This window comes from Hydra viridissima, unplaced genomic scaffold (assembly GCF_058129835.1).
Source record: "Hydra viridissima isolate aposymbiotic clone 2 unplaced genomic scaffold, HvirCarnegie_v1 scaffold_7, whole genome shotgun sequence".
NCBI lineage: Eukaryota > Metazoa > Cnidaria > Hydrozoa > Anthoathecata > Hydridae > Hydra > Hydra viridissima.
Window position 1 is genome coordinate 6227049 of NW_028324306.1, and position 25665 is coordinate 6252713.

General features: G+C 27.7%; 1 protein-coding gene across 6 annotated transcripts in view; it reads left to right on the forward strand.

The window, feature by feature from the left end:
* LOC145184810 (unconventional myosin-XV-like) overlaps positions 1–23418 on the forward strand; it is a 32014-nt gene extending 8596 nt beyond the window's left edge. Inside the window, exons 17-61 of one of the 6 annotated variants that reach the window (XM_090092392.1) lie at positions 306–431; positions 514–591; positions 869–1059; positions 1195–1240; positions 1393–1517; positions 1743–1875; positions 2035–2121; positions 2281–2369; positions 3625–3787; positions 3976–4051; positions 4159–4292; positions 4693–4791; positions 5047–5121; positions 5251–5411; positions 5635–5798; positions 8032–8104; positions 8205–8414; positions 8660–9632; positions 9726–9909; positions 10028–10212; positions 10678–10875; positions 11118–11174; positions 11794–11869; positions 12148–12266; positions 12882–12991; positions 13412–13499; positions 13664–13714; positions 13803–13982; positions 14260–14393; positions 14744–14846; positions 14964–15036; positions 15158–15234; positions 15846–15928; positions 17958–18085; positions 18456–18550; positions 18638–18715; positions 18875–18971; positions 19143–19303; positions 19466–19540; positions 21673–21743; positions 21912–22045; positions 22128–22177; positions 22595–22678; positions 22785–22919; positions 23018–23418. In XM_090092392.1, the coding sequence (XP_089948518.1) occupies positions 306–431; positions 514–591; positions 869–1059; positions 1195–1240; positions 1393–1517; positions 1743–1875; positions 2035–2121; positions 2281–2369; positions 3625–3787; positions 3976–4051; positions 4159–4292; positions 4693–4791; positions 5047–5121; positions 5251–5411; positions 5635–5798; positions 8032–8104; positions 8205–8414; positions 8660–9632; positions 9726–9909; positions 10028–10212; positions 10678–10875; positions 11118–11174; positions 11794–11869; positions 12148–12266; positions 12882–12991; positions 13412–13499; positions 13664–13714; positions 13803–13982; positions 14260–14393; positions 14744–14846; positions 14964–15036; positions 15158–15234; positions 15846–15928; positions 17958–18085; positions 18456–18550; positions 18638–18715; positions 18875–18971; positions 19143–19303; positions 19466–19540; positions 21673–21743; positions 21912–22045; positions 22128–22177; positions 22595–22678; positions 22785–22919; positions 23018–23092 (5904 nt within the window). In that variant the 3' untranslated portion in view covers positions 23093–23418. Of the gene's footprint in view, positions 1–305; positions 432–513; positions 592–868; positions 1060–1194; positions 1241–1392; positions 1518–1742; positions 1876–2034; positions 2122–2280; positions 2370–3304; positions 3409–3624; positions 3788–3975; positions 4052–4158; positions 4293–4692; positions 4792–5046; positions 5122–5250; positions 5412–5634; positions 5799–8031; positions 8105–8204; positions 8415–8659; positions 9633–9725; positions 9910–10027; positions 10213–10677; positions 10876–11117; positions 11175–11793; positions 11870–12147; positions 12267–12592; positions 12673–12881; positions 12992–13411; positions 13500–13663; positions 13715–13802; positions 13983–14259; positions 14394–14743; positions 14847–14963; positions 15037–15157; positions 15235–15845; positions 15929–17957; positions 18086–18455; positions 18551–18637; positions 18716–18874; positions 18972–19142; positions 19304–19465; positions 19541–21672; positions 21744–21911; positions 22046–22127; positions 22178–22594; positions 22679–22784; positions 22920–23017 lie in introns of those variants that run through there. The other 5 variants (XM_090092393.1, XM_090092394.1, XM_090092395.1 and 2 more) reach the window with 5 other exon arrangements.
* The last annotated feature ends 2247 nt before the right edge of the window (positions 23419–25665 follow it).

The following is a 25665-nucleotide window of genomic DNA, read 5'->3' on the forward strand; positions in this document are numbered from 1 at the left end:
CTTTTTTAAAGTTTCCTTCTTTTTCTTTTTCTTTTTCTTTTTTTTTTTTTTGATAATTTCGAATCTTCATTTAACAAAAAAAAGAGAGGAAATTCATTTAATCTTCTTAGCAAAAGGAGATTAAAAAAGCTGCCATTTATTTTTGATACAATTACTATAAATAGCAATTATAGCAATTATATATATAACAATTATTTTTTTGATACAATTGTTATATATATAGCAATTTTATTTAAAATAAATGGAAGTTTTTTAAATCTCCTTTTGGTAAGAAGTAATATATACATTCAGTAAATTTAATTAAGGCTACAGATCGTTCATTTCTTGACAAATGTCATCAGCATCATGCACGCAATGAACATTATCTGAAACCTAAATATGGCACTCCAGAATTTGGTATACATCATTATGCTGGGGTTGTCCATTACCAGGTAACTTAAAAATTTATTCTACAAAAATTTTAATTTAATATATCTAAATTTTTTTGATTTAAATTAAAATTTTTTTTTAAAGGTGGATATGTTTTTACAAAAGAATCGTGACTTTGTACGTCCAGAATTTTTTGAACTTCTTATATACAGTAGATCGATGGTGAGCTTCAATTTTGATTTTTTGTGTGTGTGTGATGTTGAAATGGTAGTAAAATTTAAATATTGCATAATAAACTTTGAAGAACACATTCATAATATCAAAACTTTAAAAAGTTGCAAAACTTTTATTTAGTATTTCAACTTTAGGAGGTGTTTAATCAGTTTAAGTATGCATTTTTATCATGATTATCATTTTTTCTGTCAACACCTCTGCTTTCATTTGTTTTGATATTTTTTTTATTACATTTTTTATCAATTAATTTTTAAATGGATTTTAGTTTATTGCAAGCTTGTTTCCAGAATTCCTTGACAACCCCAACATTCATATGAGCCAGCCAACGTTTTTAACTCTTGATTCTCATCGAAGTCTTTTTGCTTCTGAAAAAGGAAAAAAGACTCATCATTTGGGCTCAAATATTATTTCTTCTTATAATGAATCTTTACAAAATTTGCTTCAGAAAATGTTCAAGTATAATTAATTTTGAGTTTTATTTGTGTAGTATTAGATGTTAATTTAAGTCTATAGCTGTTGTTGATGTTATTCCATTGAAAATAAGTTAAGCATAATTTTAAGCATGAAATTGCAGAATTTTTTTATTTTAAGATCAGAAACTTTTTTTGTTAATTGCATCCGTCCAAATATTGATAAGGTAAGAATGGTTTGAAGTAATTTTAACCAATATAACCATGTGGAACTATTATCTCTCTGTCTGACTCTCTCACTCTCTCTCTCTCTCTCTCTCTCTCTCTCTCTCTCTCTCTATATATATATATATATATATATATATATTTTTTTTTCTAGTCACCAGCTATTTTTGATGATGTGCTAGTTATGTCTCAGATTCAAGCATATGCCATTGTTGAAACTATAAAATTGAGACAGACTGGTTATCCCATTCAAATGATTTATGATGATTTTGTTAAAAGGTTTTTTCTAGTGTTTTTTGTTGATACAAATATAAGTAAAGTTGTAAATTTAAATTTTACATAGTTTAAACAAAATATTTTCATTACTTGTGAAGCCAATAGGATTTCCCATTAGGAAATACAGAGTTTTTAAGTATAGTTTTTTTTTTTTTTTGAAATGGTTTAAGATTTATTTTCATTCAAGTTGCATAAAATTTTTCAGAACTGTAATTACTTTTCTTTTAGATACTTTTTATTGTGTGGAAAGCCAAAGATAATTTTAAAGAATCCTCCAAAAGAAAATACCAAGAAAATTTGTGATCAAATTCTAAAGTCTGCTCCTGAACGTTCTCATGATTTTGTCATGGGAGAGAGTAAAGAAAGTGTCATTTTTTGCTGCAATTTTTTATTCTTTTTATTAAATGAAAAAAAAAGCATTAAAATAAATCTGAACAAGAATCATTAAACAACTTTTAAATTTAAAAAAATCAGCCCATTTTCTAAATGAATAAATTGTTTTTTATATATTTTTTTATAGATTTTTCTATGTGAGGCATTTCAGTGGTACTTAGAAGATGCACGGACACGAATAATAAAAAAAAATGTCGTCATGGTTCAGAAGCATGTAAAAGCTTATGCATTTTTTATTACAAAATTTACCATTTAAATTTCTTAAAAATTTTAAAACATTAAAATTAAGCAGGAATTGGACTAAGCTAGAATAACTGCTTATTTTTGTCTTTTTATTTACCTTTCTTACAGTTAATTGCTTTTTATAATTTAGGTACGGGGTTGGTTAAAAAAAAAAGCTTTTCAACGTGAAAAAGAAGCTGTTGTTATTCTCCAGAGTCACACACGAGGGTTCTTAGCAAGGTAAGTGATTGTAAAATTTCATTCATGAAGGTGCAATTAGTAAACAATTAATTACAAATATAATGAAGCATTCATATTATATAACATAATGAAAAATAAATATATTTAAACATTATATAACATGTATATTTGTAATCACTTGTTTACTAATTGCAACTTAAATACCATATTGTCACAAGTCACATTTTGTCATTTTGAGATGTTGTAAGTTTATCTTTTAAGTAATTAAGTTTTTAATTAGCCTTTACTGTAATAACTCCCTAGTGTCTTTTTTAAAAAGCATAACTAATATAGAAAATATAACTCTAAAATTATTTTGGATAGAACTTGGGCTGGAAATGGTTTTTTTGTTATTGATTTATAGAAAGTTGATGGGAAATATGAGAACAAATTAATTTTTAAAAAAGCTGTGACTTTATTTGTTATTGATATTGATATAATTATTTTTTGACTGTTTTGTGATTCTATTTAAGTGTAACATTAGTGTGTAGTGTTGTTGGTGTGTTATATAATGATTTATTGGTGTAGATTTATTTTTTCTTTTACACACTTTATTTCTTTATAATTGAAATTATAAGAATATTACAGATAATCATAATAATAGCAACAACAGTAATAATACAAAGTACCATAAATATAGAAATATTTGAATAAAATTCTAAAAGTAAAATCTTAAACTTTTATAAGTAAATTTTTAAATAAAAGTTTCAGATTTATAAAAGTAGTCATTTTTCTTTTAAAGATATTTTCTTGTTTAAAGATTCTCTGGTTTAAAGATTTTAAACTAAAAAGATTTTAAGCAAGAAATTGTTTTTAAAACAAATTAAGTATTCTTTTTCATATTTAGTTTGATTTAGATTTTATTAATAATTAAGATTTTTGTGATTTGTCAGGTTCTTTTGACTAATTAGTTAATTATTCATGTCATGCTGGAATCTTATAATTTTTTCATGAAAAAAAAGGATCTATTTGAATGCAGTTCTGCTTCCTTAAGTGAGGTGTTGAAATTATTTTCCAGAAGATATTTTCTGTAATTGAGGTTGCTTTTACAATTCAAAAAATATCTCTACATTTTGTGTTCTTTGAAGTTGTAAAAATAGTAGCTCTTCAATAATACTGTTGAAGGAACTACATTATTTAAAATTGCAGTTTTTTTAACTTATTTATTTGAAAATGTTTATGAAAGATGAACTTGGAAAATGAGAAATATAAAATATGTTTTATTTTATAAGTTAAAAGTTGGTTAATGTCTTAGGAAGCAAGTTGCACGTTCTCTTCGTGGAATCATTAAATTTCAAGCATTATACAGAATGTATAAAAGTCGAAAGTTCTTTATCCACAATAAGACGAATGAGCTTAACAGGATATCAAAGCGACAAAGAGAGTTCCTCTCACAAGTGCATTATGCAGATAAACTAGTAAGCAAAAATTATTATTAGTTTTTTTTTTGTTTCACTGAGTTAATTACTTATGGTTTCACAAGATAATTTAAACATTTATCTATTTAACACTTTATTATTTTTTTAACTTTCTTTTTAGAATTTCTTTTAATATATTTTTTAGACTATTTAATTATTTTTAACTAAAAAAAGAGAGATTTTTTCAGGAATATGAAAAGGTTGTTGATGTTACTCGGTTTGACATTCCTCCAGATCTTGCAGCTGTATTAGTCAGATTGAAGCGTATGTTGATTTTGTATTTTTAAAATCTAAAAAAACTTTCAGATAAATTTTCATCAACTTCATAAAAGCATTTTAAAATGTTATTTTAATTTTATTGCAAATTTTAGACTGGGAACCAATTCACTTAGATTACAATATTATAGCTGTTGAAAAAGTAGCACCTTGGGATTATGCTGAAAACACTCTTCCTGGGGATATTGATTTGTGTTATTTCTCAAAATTTGCACGATTATTTTTTCAGGTAAAAAATAAGTAAAAAAAATAATGAAATACATTTTACTATTCTTTATAAGTTTACTGGTTATAAACTAAATCATTTTTGTTTATTCCTAACAATAAATATAAGTAATATTAATATTAGATCTGATGAAATAGCTGTACAAATATTTGTATTCTATAAATAGTTATTTATTTATTATTTACATTTTTTTATGTGAGTTTTGTAAACTGAAATATTATAAAATTGTTTAGTTAAATTTTATTACAATTATAACTTTTTTAAAACAGTTCAGAAAATTTTTTTTATGGCATATAATACCACCTGGTTGTTAAGTGGTGCTTTATTGATGGTGGAGGATATTTTAAAAGTTCTATAAATGGGATTTTGTTTTATTGAAATAGTATACTACAATTATTTTTAGGATAACGTCAGTATATCTTATAGAAAAGTTCCTCTTCGAACTTCACTTCTCAAGCAAAAATACACTGAAATTGTTGATGCTGTCTTAACTTTCAAACTTGTAAGGAATCTGCTTTTTCTCTACTTTACCACCACTTTTAAATTGCAGATCTATAATATTGGTGATAAAAATTTAACAAAGATATTACTTAATTTAATAGAATTCTTTTAAAATTTTTTTAATTCTGGTTTGTTTAAAATACCTATTGTGACTCCAAAAAGTTTACTTTTAAGTTCAGAGCATAACTTTGTAGTAAAAAATGTTTGCTTTTTTGTTTCTTTTATTTTTTAAAGTTTGCTTTGCATTTATCCTTAGATAATGCGATTTATGGATGATGTTTCTATGAATGGTTTGAGACAAGTTGTTTTGGGAAATTATATTGTGAATAAAGTTAGTTTTTAATAAAGGATTGTGTTACTTTTAAATCTGTTCTAAATATTTCTAATAAATGCTGTTTTTTTTATTCAGACTCCTTTTAAAGTAATATAAATCAATTCCTTTTGTTAAAATTTATTTTAGGGAATTCGACAACCAGAACTTCGGGATGAAATATTTTCACAACTGGTTCTCCAAACTCAAAATAATCCTTCTGAGCAAAGTCTCCATCGTGGTTGGCTTCTTTTTGGGTTATGTTTATGTTGTTTCCCTCCATCTCCTCGAATGAATAAATATGTGTTAAAGTAAGAAATATTTTGCCAATAAATATGTGCTAAAGTAAGAAATATTCTGCTAATAAATATGTGCTAAATGAAGAAATTTTTTTTTTTGCCAATAATATAAATTAACTTATTAGTGTGCACTTAATTGTAATAAAATAAAATGTGTTTTTGTTAAAAAATTAATCAGGTATCTAAAGAAACAATTAGTTTCATAGTATTAGTGTTTGAAATATATTTCTTTAAGATATGTCTCTGACCATGGGTATGATGAGTATAAAGCTTATTGTCAACGAAAGTTGTTATGCTGGCATGTTAACTCAACTGGTAGGGTATTTCCACCTACTTTATTAGAATGGAAAGCACTGTCAGAACTGTCAAATATATCATTAATGTGTGAAATGGCTGATGGTATTTCTTTATAAAATTATTTTTGTTTATGTCATATAAAATTTTTTTTACATATATATATATGTATGTATTCATAGATAGATACATAGATAGATACATACATTACATACACTACCGTGCAAAAGTCTCCGCTCATTTGTAATATTTCAATAAAGTAACAAAAGTTTGCAAGAAAATTGCGTTTATTTTTAATTGTTTATTAAACAATGAATTAGACACTAAATACAATACATTTTAGGATGATTTTAAATATATAAAATCAAGAAAATGTTAATATACAAAGTTGTAAATGTTAAATTTTATTTTCATCAATATGAGACCCCTTGGGGCGTATAACAGCAGCACATAATCTTGGCATTCGGGCTAATAATTTATTCATGGTTTCCGCTGTTATCTCATTCCAAGCTTTTTGCAAACGTTCCCATAGCATTTGCTGATTAATAAAAGATGTTTCACCTGCTTCTCTGATCTTCCGATCCAGTTCATCCCACAACTTTTCGATGGGTGATAGATCTGGTGATTGAGGAGGCCAAGTCATAATTTTGCAAACTTTTCCCCTTTCTTTTAGTTTCAAATAATTTTTGCATAATCCAGATGCATGTTTTGGATCGTTGTCCTGCTGCATGATGAATCCTTTCCCAATTATATGAATACCAGATGGAATCGCGTGCTTAACCAAAATATTATGGTACATGTGTTTATCCATGGTAGATGTGATTTTAACTAAATCTCCAGTTAACCCATTGCCAAAACATCCCCAAAGCATAATATTACCACCTCCATGTTTTACAGTACTTTGTATACATTGAGGAAGCACTCTTTCATTAGGTAAACGCCTAACATGCACGCGACGTCGGGTACCAAAAAGTTCGAACCTACTCTCGTCTGTCCATAGAACTTTCTTCCAATCTTCTAATCCCCAATTTTTATGCATTTTTGCCCATTCCAATCTTTTCTTCTTATTTACTGCCCTCAACAAAGGTTTACGTGCAGCAATGCGTCCAATTAAGTTGACTGATCTTAGTCTTCTTTTTACAGTATCAGTTGATACTGGCTTTACCCTTGTTTTGTTGAGTTCTGCTGTTAAAATTGTGGCTGGAATTTTTCTATTTCTTTTGCTGGACACAACAATAAATGTATCTTCTTGCCGTGATGTAACTCTTGGTCTTCCAGAACGTGATCTGTCACTGTTGGAACCAATATCATGCAATCGTTGTAGAGCATATCTCACACCTGATTCGGATATTTTTAACCTGGAAGCAATTTTTCTATATGAATAACCTTCTTCACGTAAAATACATATTTTGCCACGAAGTTCTTCACAATATTCTTTCTTTACTTTCACCATTTCTCAAATTCTTTATTAAATTCAAGACATTAAATGCGCACACTAATGCCATTTTCAAGTATAAATATAAACATAAGTCTATTAAAAGCAACCAATTAAAATTACTGAAATTATCCTTACCATGCCGGAAAGTATCATGCTACTGTCAAACCTAAGCTTACAAAAAATATTTTGGTTAAAACTTTTGTGCAGTTTTAAATTTAATAAAGAATACTGAAGAACTTTATATGTATTTTACGTGAAAAAGGTTATTCATATAGAAAAATTTCTGCCATGTTTTTAGCAGCAGAACTCAACAAAACAAAGGTAAACAAAATTATTTGAAACAAAAAGAAAAGGAAAAAGTATGCAAAATTATGATTTGGCCTCATCAACTTTTTATATTAACATTTTTTTCTTTTTATATATTTAAAATCATCCTAAAATGTATTGCATTTACTGTTCCTTGCAAATATTACACATGAGCGGAGACTTTTGCACGGTAGTGTACATTACATACATTACATACATTACATACATTACATACATTACATACATTACATACATTACATACATTACATACATTACATACATTACATACATTACATAAGTTACATACGTTACATACGTTACATATGTTACATACGTTACATACGTTACATACATTACATGCATTACATACATTACATACGTTACATAGATTACATACATTACAAACGTTACATACATTACATACATTACATATGTTACATACGTTACATACATTACATATATTACATACATTACATACATTACATACTATCCTTCCATTTATCCATGCATGCATATAGTTCTTAATATAACTAAATAAGCTGATAGCAAGTAAAAGCTATTGTAAAATAGAATTTACTCTTTCTTGAAAAATAGGATACCAACAGGTTGTTGAAGTAGAGTCAAGTGCTTCAGGAGAAAATGTTGCTAAATCATTTTTACATGTCAGGTATAATATAGTTACGTTGATCATCTTTAGAAAGCATATTTAAAATGCCAAATTGACCAGAATGTTTTTCAATCACAAACATCATTACTTAATACTTAAGGGATGTTGCTGATCCAGCTGTTTCTGGTTGGTCATTCTACTTGCAGTTTGAAAGATCATGTCGTCTTGATCTTTGTGGAGATGATACAATTCTTGACCTTATTTCCACGCTAGAGCAACCTCAGGGATTTCCTTGCAGCATGGCACACACATGCATTTCATTAGACAGAGCTAATCCAATGCCTCAAGGGCGAAAAGAAACCATCATAGAGTAAGTTTTCTTTATAAATGTTTTACAAAATTTTTAATGAGTTTCAAAATTTAAAAAAATTGGAATGTAAATAAACATGTTTTAAGACTCTTCAAAAATATTTTCAAAATTGTTCAAATTTTCTCTTATCAAATTTGCTAGCAACATCTGTTTTATATCTTAACATTCCTGTGAATTATTGCAAAAAGAATAGTTTAAATTTTTTACAATTAAAAATAGTTTTTATTTCAAAACATTGTTAATAGAGCTCACAAATCATACACTCACCGAACACGGTTAGAGCGTTTGCGTCAAGCATATTCAGAAGAGTTGTCAATGCAGCCTCTAGTTTACCAACAGGAAGAAAAAGCTGAAGCACCTTTTATCCCACCAAGAAGAGCAAGTTTTCATGAAGATTACTTTTCTTCTGATGACAGATTTCTAAATAAAACACCTTTACATATACCACCTTATGTTAGTGCAGAAAACCAGTTAAAGTTGCGTCAGCTCAGAAGGGATGAATTTCAAAAGGTTAGATATTTCAATCCAGAATCTCATTTTCATGATCCATATCAGCGTTATCCTAACTATGAATCTCATATTTATCAAAACCATCAGCCTAATGAGCTAGAAGAGGTTTTTATGCAGCGCGTCATTAACAGAAAAAAGTCAGCTCCTCCCCCACCAGCACCTCCACCTCCACCTATTATGCCATCAGCTTCTCAGCCTAACTCTGCTGCTTCCTCTAGAGCTAATACATTACAAAAAAAAAACATTCCAAGACCACCATGGGATATGGAGGAAGTTTTACAACGGTCTACTGAACTAAAGTTTAAGCGTGATCAAAAAAGCTCAAAAAATGATTTAGCAAAAAATAGGAATTTAGCAGAAAAAGCTGCCAACTCTAAAAATCAGACCAAAACTGTTGCTGAGATAATTGCTCAAAATCAAGAAGTTATTGACATGTCTGAAGATTTTCGTGCTAATGATCACACTTTGCCTAGAGGAACTAAAAAAGTCCAACCTTCTATACTCAGTCCTTTAAGTGCTTCCCTTTCACGGTCTACAAAGAATCGTTTTGCAAGCATTGCTAATCGATTTGAACACCAGAAAGGCTATGATAGACATCCTGCATCTTATGGAACACATGGCTCTGGAGTATCTGCATATGTTGACAATATTTTTTCTCCAGTCTTTGCAGATGAAGATGAAGAGCTGTTTCAAAATAGAAAACTTTTGGTAAGTTATGATAAATTTAAAATTTTATTTCTTAAATTACTTTAGTGTTTTTTTTTTAATATTTTTTTTCTTAAACTATTTTTAAATTATTAGAACCAAATAAAAGGTGGTGGTCAAATGGACTTTTATCCAAATCGCATACCAAATGAAATTGCATACAATAATAATCATATATATTCTAATGTACATTCAACTGACCCACAACTAATGCTTATGAATCAACTTTCACAGCAACAGCAATATGTTCAGAATGAGCTTTATAACATAAAAAGAAATAGTTAGTTTATTTAACTTTTGTTTTGATAAAGTTTTAAAATCAAAACTTAATCTTATGAGTTTGGTATGGCAAATTGATTTTTTTACTTCATATTGCATTTGGCTTAATCATTTTTTAGGTTATCCTTATGTGCCACAGAGACGTTATGAAGATCAAACAGATATACCTCCAACACCTTACTTACTATATCCTTCTTCTTCTCCTCCTCCTCCCCCTCCTAAATCATACAACATCCCACCTCAGTCAGCTAGTTCTGTTAAATCTATAAGGAGACTCCCTGTTGGAATACAAGGAGTCATAAAGGTACAGTAGAGTTTAATTATACACATCATTTAACGGTCCATCAAATATTTAGGTATGCTTCAACGTTTGAGACTTGTTTGAAAAATCTGTATACTTTAACAATGCATATACTTTAACAATGGTGATATTATGTTTAACAATGGTAATATTAAGCTATAGATTATGGTCAACAAAACTCTGTTTTTATGTTTTAACTTCATTTGTTTAATTTTCTTTTGTGCAAAAAATTTTAGTTAAAAGTAAAGATTTTCCTTACTTAGCTTTAAAAACTTAACTTAAAGAAAAAAAAAATCAATTTATAAGTTTATTATTGTGCATGTAAATATATCTAGAAACTTTCAAGCAATTATTTTTAAGCTAGCTTAACTAGCTTAACTAGTTTGTATTTTTTTCAATGAAATTTTTGTTTTTAAACTGAATAGTGAAAAATTTTTAACCCAAAAGAATTGTTTTGAAATTAATTAGGGCTTTGAAGAAAATTCCAATCCTGAATATGAAGCAATGGTTAATGGGGTGTTAATACATAATAGCAATAAACTGCATAATCCAAAAAAAGATTTTGTTGATAGTGACCAACTTACTCATTCAGTTCTTTACCCTCGCCAAAACCTGCCCTTCTTGACCTACACTAATACTCGTTGGAAGATCTTTTTAAAAAAGGAAGTATGTTTTCTTAGATTTTAGTTATTTGAAAAAAATTTGATTTATTTTTTATAATATTAGAAACATAAAAAATATATATATTTTGAGAGAGAGAATTTAAATAGTTTGTTAATAAATTATTAAAATATTTATATTAAATATACATTATTAAAATACAATAAAATATAATAAATATTAAAATATAATATTAAATAAAAATAAATATAAAAATATTAAACTTAATTTGTTATTAAATACTTTAGATTTTTTTCCCCAATGAAATTATGAATGCCACGCTGAAGCATTTAATTTACCGACAAGTAAATTTTATTTTATTTCTTTGATAAAAAATAGCATTTCATATAAAAATAACTTGATAATTTCCCTTCAGTAAGGAAAAGAAGTACAGGAACAGTTTGACAATAGAACCACAGCATTTTAAAAAGTGGGACACTTCCTTTTGCTCAGAAGGGGTTGTGCTTTTATGACTTTTACAAAATTTAATTACTTGTTTTGTGGCTTTTTTTATGTGGATATTTTTTGTTGTTGAGAGTTACTGTTGTAATTTATAAAAAAAAAAAAAAAAAAAAAATTAAAAAAAAAATTGAAAAACCTCAGTGGAAAAAACTTTTAAAATGTTTAATTTGTTGTCTCTGTCTCAGAGATAATTAAAAAATAATTTGGTAGAATCTAAGTTTTCAATCAAGTTTTAAGTGATAGAATGATCCAAAAGTGAACTTTAAAAGAAATAACCCAATAAACAGTCGGAAAATAATTTTAGCTCATTTTCTAAAATTGATTAACTATAACTGCTAAAGTGTGACAGCTGTTTTAATTCTTAGTTTTAAGTAATTTTCTATTAAACAAGTTATAGAAATTATTTAAATTTTTACAAACTACTTATTTATTTCTTTATCAACATCTTTGTCATATTTTTAGATTTTGGATGACTTGGGAAGTAGAACTTGTTGTAGGCTTTCATTAGAGGACCGCTATAAAATGCAGAGATTATTAGGTAAATATTGCAGTACTTTTTTAATCCATTGAAACAGATTGTTAGATTTGATTCTACTTTTGCTTAAGTCAATATATTTTTTTATTATATTTCATAATTATGTTTTTTAATTGGTTTTTTATCTAAGAAAAGTTGTAATTTAATTTGAATGTTTGTTATTTGTTATCATTTTCGAATTCAAGCATATTTATCGAATATATCTAATTAATTTTACTAACTTTTTTAAACAAATTTAAAAAAACACTGCAATACATTATGCATAAACACCTAACTTTCAGGAAATATAAATCTTACACGTCATGTAAATGCACCAACACCACCTGACAGAATTCTTACGCAGATCATAGATTTTACAAAAGATCTTCCATTATATTTTTCAAGATTGTATATGGTTAATGTAAGTTGATTTTTAATTATGCAACTTTGCATGATAAAACTAAGAGTCTTTTCATACCAAATTGCTTACAAAATGCTTATAAATTGCTTACAAATTGCTTATAAATTGCTTACAAATTGCTTACAAATTGCTTACAAAGTGACTGTTAGAAACAAAAATGTTGTGCAAAAAAATTAAGTTACTTTTTATTACTTACAAGAAAAACAATTTTGAAAAGTGATTCTTGAAAATAATAAATGGAAAAATTATTTGAAGATTTTTAAGGAAAATAGTTCTATCATGTGAAGTTGCTTGTTTTTATGTCAAATTTTTTTCCTTCTTACTAGCAAAAACAATGACTCAAGAGTCAGTAATCTTTGCTGCCAAAGAGCTGCCATTATATTTCTCCCGATTATACAGAGTAAATGTATGAACATTTTACAGAAAATTATGTGAAATGTTATAACATAGTTGTAATAGTCTTTCTGATTTCTGTAGTTGTGTGTTAATTTATCTCTTTTTGGTGTCTAATACTATTCAACTAAGTAAATATTTTTAGTTAAATTATGTTACAGATAATTTTTGATTAACAATTGTGTGCAATATAATGGTTGTTTAATATATATATATTTTTAGGGTTATGCTGAAAGAAGTATTAGTACTTACCTGGCTGTTTCACATTCAGGAATAAGATTTGTGACAAGAGAGTCTGTTGAAGATGAATTAACAACAACTGGTCATTTAAAGTGGGTGATTAAGTTTTTTAGTTTCTTTATTTCTAAAAATTGTGACCTATGCAGTTGTTTTTTTATTACAATGTATGTATAGCCAAGATAAAATGCTCATTACGAAGCCTACAGCATTTTTGTGAACCTGATATGTGAATCTTCTTTAAGATTTGTATAAATTCATACTTCTGAAACATTGAGCTTTTTACTTTTTACAGAAGTTTTTTTTAGGTGGTGATAATGGATTGATACTTTTTTTCATCTTTTCTCTATAATAGAAATGTTTACAAATAAACTATTTTAAAAAAAATAAAGTCATAAAATTAAATTTTTTTTTTTTTTTGTTAAAAGTAAACATTTTTTAAAATCAAAATAAATATCCCTTTAACACCATAAAGTGAAAAGGTATTTAAGCATTTAGAATGCAACTGTATTTAGATACAATGATTTGATTGAAGTAAAAGCAATTAATGACAAAGTGACTCTGGAAACACCTGATAGAAAAATCGTACTGCATACAGTCAAGGTTGTTTTTTGAAATTAAGAAGTTTAAGAATCTTTTAGATTTTAAATTTGATATTTTAATATTTTAGATTTTAAGTTTATGCTGTTATTATTTCTTCTAAATAGATCTTTATTCTGAAATTCTGTAATCTAAATTATAGTTTTGTAAATTTTTTAATTTTGTAGGCTGCATCAATCAAAAAGTTAATTGATATTTATCTAAAAGCTGCTGAAAAGGTAAGTAAATGGTTGCAATAACAACACCAAAAACGTATTTTTTAATTTTTCATAAGTGTCTCATAATTTTAAATTGTTATTACTTTAGCAAGAAAAATATGTCCAAGCATTAAGTGACTACACTGCACCTACCCAAGAACATTTGTCGTTTAAAAAAGGAGCAATAATCAAAGTTTACAACAAGAAAGATATTGAGGCAGGGATGATGTGGGGAACTATTAATGATTACAGAGGAAAATTTCCTGTTACTATAGTCAAGGAATATGAGGTATTACTTTGCACAAAAAAAGAAACATTTAAAAAGATATGTTTTTGACATTAAAAATATTACTTATTAAATAAAATAAAGATATTTCTGGTTCTTTTAAAAAACTGTTAACATGATAAAATAACAAATAAGATGGTTGCTTTTATCTTTGAATTTTGACTAGAAAGCATTTTATAAAAATAGAAAGTTATAAATAGCTAAAAGGTTTCTCACAAGTTAAAGTTACTATTTTAGTTTAAACTTTGAAAAAAAGTTTAGTGATTTTCTTAATGTTTAGAAAGTGCAAGGTGAGAATGTTTTGACAGTAACAGCACCTGGAAAAAGTTCAATAAAAAAAAATGAAAGTGTTACACCTGAATCAGAACCATATTCTATGATGGAGTTTGCCATGAGATATTACAGCTTACCAGAGTAGGTTACTAGTATATTGTTAATCTTTAAGGCTAATAGTCATTCTTTTTTGATGACTTTTCTATTCAATTTTCTTATGAGTTTCTAAAAGTTGCATGAAGATTCAAAATCATTATACCACTAATTGCTTAAAGTTTCTAATTGCTTAAGTTACCATCATTAACTTAAAATGCTGTATAAAAATACTTTTTTGTAATGGAAATACAGAATTCTGGACACTAAATTTCAATTTTTTGCAAGAAGTTTTCAATTAGGAAGCTTTTAGAGGCTAAATCTTTCTTATACTTGTCTTTTTTGAGGAATTGTAAATGGTGATTTAGTTTAACTTCAGTTTGTTTTTTTTTGGCTAGAATTTCAGAAGCTGGTAAACTTAGCTCGCTTCGTAAAAACCTTTCAGCCAAGGACGATGACTGGATGTGGAACTACATCAACAGTTTAGTTGTATTTGGAAAGGTAGAAATTGACATTTTATGAAATACTTTTTAGTTAAATATTTCCTGACTATTAAAGCATTAGTTTAAAAACAAATATTTTTATAATTTAAAACATTAAAATAAATTTAAATTTCAGGAGCCCATTACTGGTTCATTGATAAATTTTAACAATAAATCTCTTAGTAGACAAGCTGCTGATATTTACAAAGGTATTTTTTGTTGTTGTGTTGTTACTTTTTATGGTGAAAAAAGTGTTTGAAAAGTGTGCAGTTGCAAGGCTTGCTAGCAAAATTAAAGCTCATGGAATTATATGTAAAATTTAATTTATAGTAATTATGAAGTTTATGGGTGATTTAAAAAGAGATCGACAAGAAACAAACAATGAACTTATAGCTGCAGTGCTAAGAGTAAGTACAAAATTCTGTTTGCAGTTGTTTTAAAAAGTAAGAATAACTTAATTATCGATTTTATTGGTTGAGCTTTCTGTCTCCCTTTTGTATATACTTGATTATTTTTTGAATAAGCATTATTCTTATAAGAAAAAAATTAAATTATCCATGAGTCATCTTAATACATCTTAATTTTCTCTGTAAAAGTAACTTTAATTTTATAATATTTTTTTGTATTTTAGTAAAATATTACAGTTTTTACATATTTTTTATTTTTAAAAATTGTATTTCATTTATAATAATTTAGAAAGTATTAATAGAACTTACTTAAAATATAATTATAAAATAAGTTTTAAAAAAATAAGATAGTAGATTTTTTTTTATTTAATTTAGGAATTTACTTTCTTTGCCTTAAAATTTTACATTATTTAAAAAAAAAAATGAGTTTCGCTTTTTTTGTAATGAGATATTAAATGCTCTAGTTAATATCAAAAAGTGAAGTTAAAAGTATGAAAATTAATCTAAGTTGTTAAATACTATAGTAAAATGTAAGAATTAAAATTCACTATAAAAGAGTTACTACATAACATTGAGAATTATTGAAATAGTATTTGTTTTGATGTGTTTAGAATGGGATTGAAAACTTGGATATGAGAGATGAGATATACTGCCAATTAGCTAAACAGACAACAAACAACAAAAGCGAGAACAGGTATGAAAAGTAAAGAAGACCAGTTTACAGTATTAATTTCTAATTTTTAGCTTTAAAAAAATCATAGCAAAGGTTTAAAAAAAAGTATACAAAGTTTCTTCAAAAGTGATATTCAAAAAAAAAAAAAAACAAATAGAAGTAACTTTCAACTTTCTCAAATATTTGTTAGTATGTTTTGGCATTAAATCATCTTAGTTTTGAATCATATCAAGCAGTACACTTCTTAACTTCTTTTTGATCTTCAATCTGTGTGTTGAATGAGTTTCCTCTTTTGCAATTCTTTGTATAGTTGCCATGGAGCATTACCTTGTTAAAACATGTGCTCATCTGTTAATTGAAATGAATCCTAAGGCTCATGAAAGTTGATGTTCTAATGAACTCTAAAGTTCATCATTTATATTTTCAATGTCTCTGACAATAAATTGAGATAATAAATATAAAGCTGAAGAAAACCCATGTTGTTATTCATGTGAGCCTAGTTGAACTTGATCTTTGCTAGATTCTTTGAGCAAATCAAATCTACATTGAAATTTTTATGTATTATTCTTCTGATTTCTGCAATTTACTTAAGTATTCATTTTATCAGTGAAAATCTTATTATATCACTTGTTAGTATACAATTATTTGACTTGATTGCTAAAGTTTTGTTTTTTGCTTTTCAAAAGGTTTAGACATTTTGCAGCAGTCTTGTGGTCATAGTTGTAAAAATCTGATGTCTAATTGTTGGTATAAATGACATTACTTGTGTAAATAAATCAGGCAATATTTGTTAATTGGTAATCAACCATTTCTTATAATGTTAAACAAGAGTTTGTAGTTAGTGATGATTTTTAAGAATAGTTGTTTAAATTTTGAGTATTTGCTAGAGTAATTATGTAAAGCAAATAATGAAATTTTTGTGCTCAAAGTTATGCTGGCAATCCAGATTTTTTTTTTCCTGAAGTTTGCTGGTACATAAGTATGAAACTTTAAGTACTAATTTATGCATATACAGTATATAGTATAACCCTACAGTATATGCAAAAGTTTCTTTGTCCAGTTTTTTATGTTGATCAAAGCAAGTACTAAGACATTGATAAAATAAAATCTTTAACTATGTTTTTGTAGTTGTTTTCATCAATATTATTTTCAATGAGGTGAATTGGGCTGGTTGAACATCAACTAAAATGTGTCAACATACAATTCCATTTTCTTTATGTCTCATAGTTGGCGATTGATATTTCAGATTTAAATGTTGGCCTGGAGGACAAACATACCAATTTCCATATAATATGAATGGTATGAATTATGATTTGTTGATCCAGTGACTGTTTGCTCTGGTGTCCAATTTCAAGTCGCTTGGCAAATTCAATTTCTTTCTTCATTTCACACTCCTCAAAAATATTTATTCTACATTTTACAAACTCAGGACTTTAATATTTCAAATTGAGATGCTAATTTTGGTGAGAGCTAATAATCAATTTTTTTACCGGAGAAGTTGTCTTTTATTGGCTACATCGATTGATTTAAAGAAAACTTATTTCAAATATTAACTGAAATTGACCGGAGATTTTTATAAAAAAGTAATTATATAGATATTCTACAAATTGTTCTCAAACTTTACAGTGACGTAGATAGCATAACTGGTACCTGGGGCAAAATTCCTATTTAACACCCCCTCCTCAAAAAACATTAGTATAGTATAAACTTTTTAAGAACACAAAACTGTAAATAAAATATAAAAACTTGAACTTACTTCATTTCAAATTGCAAACAATATTACATGATATATTTCTAAATGTAATTTCAAAATTCTATCAAAATAAAAACTTTAATTTTCTATTAAGTTTTGCTTGTTTTGGGCACCATTTGGTGCCCCTCTGCAAGTATTGCCCAGGGAATGATAGCCCTCTTTTCTCCCTCACTACACCACACAGGTTTTTATTTCTTATTCTTGAAATAAAATAAAAGTAGGATTTTTTTAATACAATTTTTAAATTTTTTATATAAATGATAATAAAAGCTCATTGTGTATTAAAAATAATAATAGTGAAAGCTGTGGACGTGGTTGGAAATTGCTGATGCTGTGCACTGCTTATTTTGACTGTTCAGAATTACTTCGACCCTTCCTAAACAAGTTCTTCCACAGTGCTTCTGACTCCAGCCGAGAATTTTCTTGTAAGATATTATTTTTATATTTTATAATGATATAATTAAGTAATATAAAATTAACCATCAAAAGCTTATCAAGTTTACGAGATGCTGATTTAACCATTACTATTACCACAAAGAAACCTGAGATTACAGTATGAGATTACAAAATGAGCATGAGATTACAAAATAGATCTGAGATTTAAAAATGCAGTAGGTTTATTTTGCAATAGTTTGAAGCAAAAGCTTATGTGTGTGAAAGGCAAAACATGATACAACAGCATAGAATTTCTATTACTCTCTAAAGAAAAATGCTTCATTGTGTATTATAAATACTGTTGATAATGTTATTCATCACTCCAATTAACTTTTGTAATAAAATTTTCTTTAATTTTAGCTGCTGCTAGTATTTGTGAATTAAATTTGTCTCGCTCCTTTAAGTATGGTGGACGAAAGCAAATGCCTAGTGAAAATGAATTATTTATGTTTATGGTAAATTCTTTTTTCAGGCTCTTTTTCTTTTTCATTTTATTTAAATTTCATTATTACCTTAATTTCTTAATGCTTTTAAATTCTTAGCAAGGCAAGAACTCAAAGCATCAGATTGTTGACCTTCCTGGTGGAATACAGAAGCTTTGTAAAGTGCAAACTAGTACAGTAAGGCTCAAATTTACTTTTGCTTTTAATATGTCTTTGTAGAAACTTCTTTAAAGTTTTAAAGTTTCTATAGTATTTATGTATTTTTTTCTTTTTAGCATTTACTTATTATTTACAACTACTATTACTATTTTCACTTTTAAAAATATATATTTATAGACTGCATATGATCTGGTAAAAGACATTTGTCAGGAAATGGGACTTTATTCAGAGCAAGAGCATGAGGAATATGGCGTTTACATTTTTTTTGAAGAGCGTAAGTTTTTTTTCTTCAAAATAGATTTCATAAATAATTTAACTAGAAAAATTAAATTGAAATGATTTGATCTCTAAAAACAATAAAATTTGTTTTGATTTTAGAAAGGATTTGGTTTTTCAAAAGCTGTTCATTGAAAAGCATTTAATGATGTTAATGCAATTATTTTAGAAAAATTGTTGGTCCCTATTCAAGACACTGATTATGTGTTTGACATATTTGCTCAGATTGAAAAAGAGAACTTAAAATTTTCTGTCGCCTTCAGGAAAGTAATTTGGTATCATACAATGAGGTTCGGAAACAACTTGTTCACTGAAGTCATTTATAATCAAGTAAATGTTTAAAATAATTTGTATGAAAAGTATTTTTGATTTTCCAATTAGAATTAAAACTTTTAGGTATTTTTCATGCAGAATGTTCCTTTTTTTTTCCTGTAGAACTTTTATAAGCAAAGTTTATTTTTTTAAAAGTTTTGTTGTTGTTTTCATTGATAGGTTCTGCCTGATGTATACAATGGTAATATTCTCCATTTTAAAGGAAACAGAGCAAGTCATATACGAGATCAACAAGTGAGTGTATCTTTGATAATAAGATTTCACATAGTGAATAAATGTAGTATCTTTGAGTTGTTAATCATAAATAAAACGTTAAAGGGACATTCTTTGCAAATAAAAATATCCAACACCCTATAAGCTCAATTAGGATCACAAGTGTTTCTTTCTTACAGTTTTTGTTACATAAAAAGTATGCTTTATGAATTACAATTAAAATATACAATAAATATCTTACCTCTAAATAAACTTCATGATTTGTAAACGCAATGGCATATGATAATGCAAATCACTTAAATAGAAATTTAATTGATCAGTGTAAGTGCATCACAGAAAAAATATATACACTGCAGGCCAAAAGTTTCCGGACACTTGATATTTTTATATTAAAAGCTAAAATCTATCCTGTATCATTAAATTAATCAATAATGTTAATTTGTAATACTTAAACTTACTAATTTTAAGTGTTTATGTAAGTTTTAGGTCAGTACTGACTTCAAACTTACATAAATAAGTTTGTTTTTTTAATTGTTTATTTTTACTTGATATATAGCGTTACATTACTCTTAAGAGTTTGGTCTTCTTAAAGTTATTTATTTGTTGAAATATGAAGTAAATATTTACAATTTAACGATATCCGACTAAAATGATTAAGAATATTTAGATTTGTTTAGTTTTCATTTGGTATTAATGATGGTTGCATTAAAAAATCTTGAAAAAAATTTTAAAATTTTATAATTGGACTATTTAATTAAAAATATGGGTAAAAAACCTTCTTTAACGGTTGCAAAACGTTTTGAAATAGTTACATTACATAAATGAAATAGTTACATTACATAAAGAAAGTTATTCAGTTCTTAAAATTTGCAAAAAATTAAAAGTTGATGGTATCTTGTACAGAAGTACTGTACAAGATACCATCAAACGATGGAAAGAAACAGGTATTTTTGAAGACAAAAAAAGATCTGGTAGACCACGGAAGACAACAAAAGCAGAAGATAGTAGTATAATATTGATGAGTAAAAGAAATCGAAGACTTCCGGCCCCGGAAATAACTTCAGGCTTTAATAGGAGTCATTCAAAATCTATTTCATTTACCACTACGAAACGACGTCTTAGACAAGCAGGACTTTCTGGCCGTATAGCGGTCAATAAACCGTTGCTACCGATTGGAAAGAAAAAGAAAAGGTTACAATGGGCTATAGACCACCAAAATTGGACAAAAGAAGACTGGGGAAAAGTACTATAGACCGACGAGTTCAAATTTGAACTCTTTGGGCAAAGACGTAGAATTTACATCAGAAGAATAACAAAAGAAAAAATGATCCCAGAGTGTTTAGTGCCAACAATCAAGCATGGTGGTGGGTCAGTTATGGTGTGGGGATGTTTTTCTTCAGCTGGTATAGGTGACCTAGCTAAAAATGAGGGTATTATGAAAAAAGAACAATATAAAACAATTCTAGAAAACAATGCCATACCTTCTGGCTTAACAACTATTGGTCGTGGTTTTGTTTTTATGTAGGAAAATGACCCTAAACACACCTCAAAATTATGTAAGAACTATATAAAGGAACAAGAGGATAATGGTGTCCTCAAAAACATGACCTGGCCGGCCCAATCACCAGATTTGAACTCAATAGAGTTACTGTGGGAAAAATTGGCCAGAAAGGTCAGACAAAAATGCCCAACATCCAAATAGCACCTGTAGCAGATATTAGAAGAATCCTGGTTATCAATTACACCCGAAATAATAAATAAATTAATAAATTGGATGCCACGGATTGCAAAAAAAGTGATAAAAACTCATGGGTTACTTTTTGACGAAAAAACAGTTTAATAATAATAGTGTTGTTAGTACTTTTTTTATTTCATTTTTGTCTTTTTTTTTTCTTAAATAGTAACTATACGTATCTTTTATAAAATAAATATGATATTTGAATTTTTTTGAATATAATTAAATTTCCGGACACTTGGATTAAACAAAATCCAAGTGTCCGGAAACTTTTGGCCTGCAGTGTACATTGTGAAATTTTATTCCTGATAATTCTGAAAAATGAAAAATCAATTCAAGCTCATAAAATCTTTTTAACTATAGTTTACATTATTTTTATAAATGATATTTTTGTTAGTTATAATTTGTTTGGCTTTAGACACAAAATGAAATATCTTTGCTGGCTGCTCTTCAGCACCGCATAAGTAACAAGCATGCTAGCCCAGTGGCGTAAGAAGTCTTTGTTTTTTAACTTCAAATTAGACCTGTGAAGTTTTAGACTTTTAGGTTTTCAATTTTCAATTGCAGAAAGTTTTGAAAATGATTAAATATTAAAATAATTTCACTTTTATTTTCTAATAAAATAATTTTTTTTTTTTTTTTTTTTTTTACATAAAGTGAAGAAATAATGTCGTTGATTCCCCCACTTGTTGCAAATTTTCTCACTCCAATGCAATGGTTGCATATTGTAGATGATCACTACAGGCTGATCAGGCATTTTACAGTATCAAATGCAAGAACCAAGTATTTAGGTAACTCTTCATAATAGAGTCTTCTTTACATGGAAAAATTAACAAAAGTTGTTGAAGAATATTTTTTATTTATATTTTGTAGAGCTCATTTCAGCATGGGTGTATTTTGGTTCATCTTTTTTCTATATTCAGGTAATGTTTAATTTTTTGAACAAGTTGTTAATTTTTTTTTAACAATAATTTTAACTACTCTCTTCGATTCCTATCAAAAAAAAGTAAAGCGAACAGGAATTGTGGCTTTTTTCCTAAATTCCTTGTATCATAAAATACGTACAAATGAATAACTCTTTTCCTTGTATTTGATTCGTTTTTAAATTTACCTGCACAGAGATGAAGGCATATTTCTATTTGGCGAAGGCGAGTATAGTTTAACAGTTATTACAAATAAAGTTGAATCCAAAGCGTTTCTTATTTCTTTAAAAACCAGCTCTTGCAAATGCATTTTAATGCAACTTATATATATAAAAGTCGCATGAAAATGCACTTGCATTCTATTGCACTTTATTTATATTTATATATATAAATGTAAATTCTTGATCTGTGTTTAAGAATTGTGAACACGCTGCTGTCGACGGTGACGGTATACTTGCTATTAACAAAAACGGAGTTCATATTTTGTCAAGATACACGCGGGTAACATTTTTTCTTCCTCGAAAAAAATGATTTTTTTTTACTAAAGTTTTACTTTATTTTCACTTTGTATTTGTTTAAATATATTAATGGTATTTATATTTTTAAGGATACTTTGCTATCGTTCTCCTATTCTGAGATAATTTCAACGCGACATCTTCGAACGGATTCCGGTCGTTTATTTGTAGATTTGAAAACTGGTAACTTGATGGTGCAAAGAGTTACAAGACTCGAAACACCTCGGGTAAGTTAGCCTCGGTTCTAATAATTTCCGCCTTTCTAAAATCGTTTTTACAATAATGGAAATCTATTTAATTTCCACCGTCTTTTTCTTTCTTAAAGGGAAAAGAGATTTCTAATTTGATAGCAAGATACATTAGAAGCTTGTCTCTAGACAACAACCAAGATAAGGAATAGCTTGTTTCCTAAAACTCGTTACCAAGCGATCGAAAATTTTGTTTATGTTTTTTGCTTAGTTTTTTTCTTTTTTGTATTTTTTTATAATTTTTATGTTTTATAAAAATATGAATCGTTATTTGTCCAAAATTTAATTACTTTTTTTTTTTTTTTGAAAATACTTGAATTGAAAATATTTATTGAAAGTATATTCAGGTGAGATATTTATATGTAAATTTGTACACCTGCAAACTGTTTAAATTTAGGATTGCGGTTTTTTCTAATATATTTTAGAACATTTTTATTGCAGTTTAAAGTAGAAACTGATTCACAATCAAAGAAACAAACGTTGTTTTTAATTTTTTAAATAATGGCGCTCCATTTAATTATAATCCTAAGTAATTATTTCAAAGTCATTCTGTTGCTCATTTTCTTCAAAAAGAGATGAACCACCATTATCTTCGAATTGCTTATCTAAAATATCAAAGTGATCACCTTCGACATACTCTGAGTTAAAAACGGAAGAATTCTGTCCATTTGAAAAATGATTGCCAGAATGACGAAGAATTTGGTACATTGTGTAGCAGTTTGTGGTCTCTCCAGCGTTGATAAAAATGTCGTGGCAAAGAATAAAAGCGTTTTCCCTCTGCTTGTACAATCTAAACCTCACTGTTGGAAAGTATCGGTAGGTTATGTGAACTTTTCGGTTCTCGTCTGTCTTGATGTAATAACCGCGCCGTCGAAAGAATGCAGCACCTTGCTGCCTTCTAACGTTTCTTGTTTGTTTTAATCCGAAGTCCTTTAAACAAAAAATAGACAGAGGAGCAATATTTAAAAATTCACGCTTGTGCCACGGTTGAAGAACGCTGTTAAAAACAATGTACTCTACTTGACCAACTTGATTGATTCCTTTTAATATATAGTTTCCTTTTGAGCATTTGTAGTGAATAGTACGAGTTGTTGGAAAACATTCCGTGGTTCGAGGATTAACGTGTGGTTCAGATGAGATAATTATACTCGGAATCGAGTTTAATGTGTTTATAGCGATAAAAACTACGCGCCAAAAGTTAGCTTCAAAAATATCAAAAACTTTAGCCGTACTGAGGTGTTGGGCAGGTTTTAGTTTCCAATTATACCAAAGCCGAAGACTCAACCTTGCTGAAGCAATATCAACAAACATGAAAGAAGGATCGTGCCAAATTCTTTTGCATATTATCTTCCAAAGGTGGTTATCGTAACTGATAAATCGCGAATAGCGACTTGTCTGAGCAAAAGAACATAAATCTTTTACCGGTAAAAAGTTCAGTGCCTGTAAAAGTGTTTCTTTGGGTAAACAAAAGAGCTGCGAATCTGTATTGTAATATTCCGCGTCTTCTAAAAGTCCGGCGCTATATTCCAGATGGGCTAGTACACCCGCTGCTTTTAATAAAGTTATTTTCCTTTTTGATGACACGATATTGCGCGCAACTGCGGGGTTGGCGTGTCTTTTTATGTAAAAGGTTATGCCATCATTTTTACAGTTAAAGTTATTATGTGGCACAAATACTCGATATTCATTGGACTGAAACAAGCGCGCAAGATCGTGACGATGTGGCATATCTACCAAACTAATAAAATGTTAAGCATGGTAGATGTCTAAAACAAGAGTATATAGGTCTTTGATCTGACGTCAAATTCATTTGCTATTTTCCTAACCGGAATTTAATTTTTTTAATTAATTTTGATTAATTGCCTATGATTTAATTTTTTCAAAAATAAATGTTTCAAAATTTATAATAGCAAAAAGGATGTGGAACCTTTTTTCTTTACAAACAATTTTTTTTTTACAAGGGGGGAGGTGGGTAATATGCAAACGGAAGATAAAGAGAAAAAACCATTTTAATGAAAGTAGAAACATTTATTGAATTAAAAACAAATAAAAAATGGGTACAAACAGAGGGACTTAAGAAAAGCGCAAAACTTAAAATTATATAAGAAAATCAAAAACTTTCAAAATTGGAGGGTTGCCTCCCTGACAAAATCTTTTATACATAATTCTTTTTTTTATATGGGCACATATTTCATAGAATATTTAAACCACATAATGGCACACAGACATCCCAATGATCGTAATCTTGGCACAAAAAATTTTAACTCAGTTTTTGTACCTAATCCCACAGGATTATGGGAATATTTTCATATTCAGGGTTTCGGAACTATAAAAATCATGAATATGCGAAACATTTAGCTTAATCTTTTTCAAATGTAACGTTGAATCTGTGTCCAAAATTGTAAGATTTATATTTTTAACAATTTTTGACAGTAATTTTTTTTTTTTTTTTCAAGAAATCCCCTCTCAGTTCTCTGCTATACAAGATTGGCATATTATTTGGGGATGCATCCATTTTCAAACCGCCATCATTTAGAACTATATATATTAGCCATTTACTAATTGAAAACAAATTGAAAAATCGTGAGCACGAAATTTTGTTGTTTATAAGTGAATGCCGCTTTCTAAGTTAACTAAATAAAAAAAATGGCGAAATGCAATATTTGTGATTTATGTGATAATAAGTTGAATATAGTAGAGACATACACATAAATCTTTCTCTTAC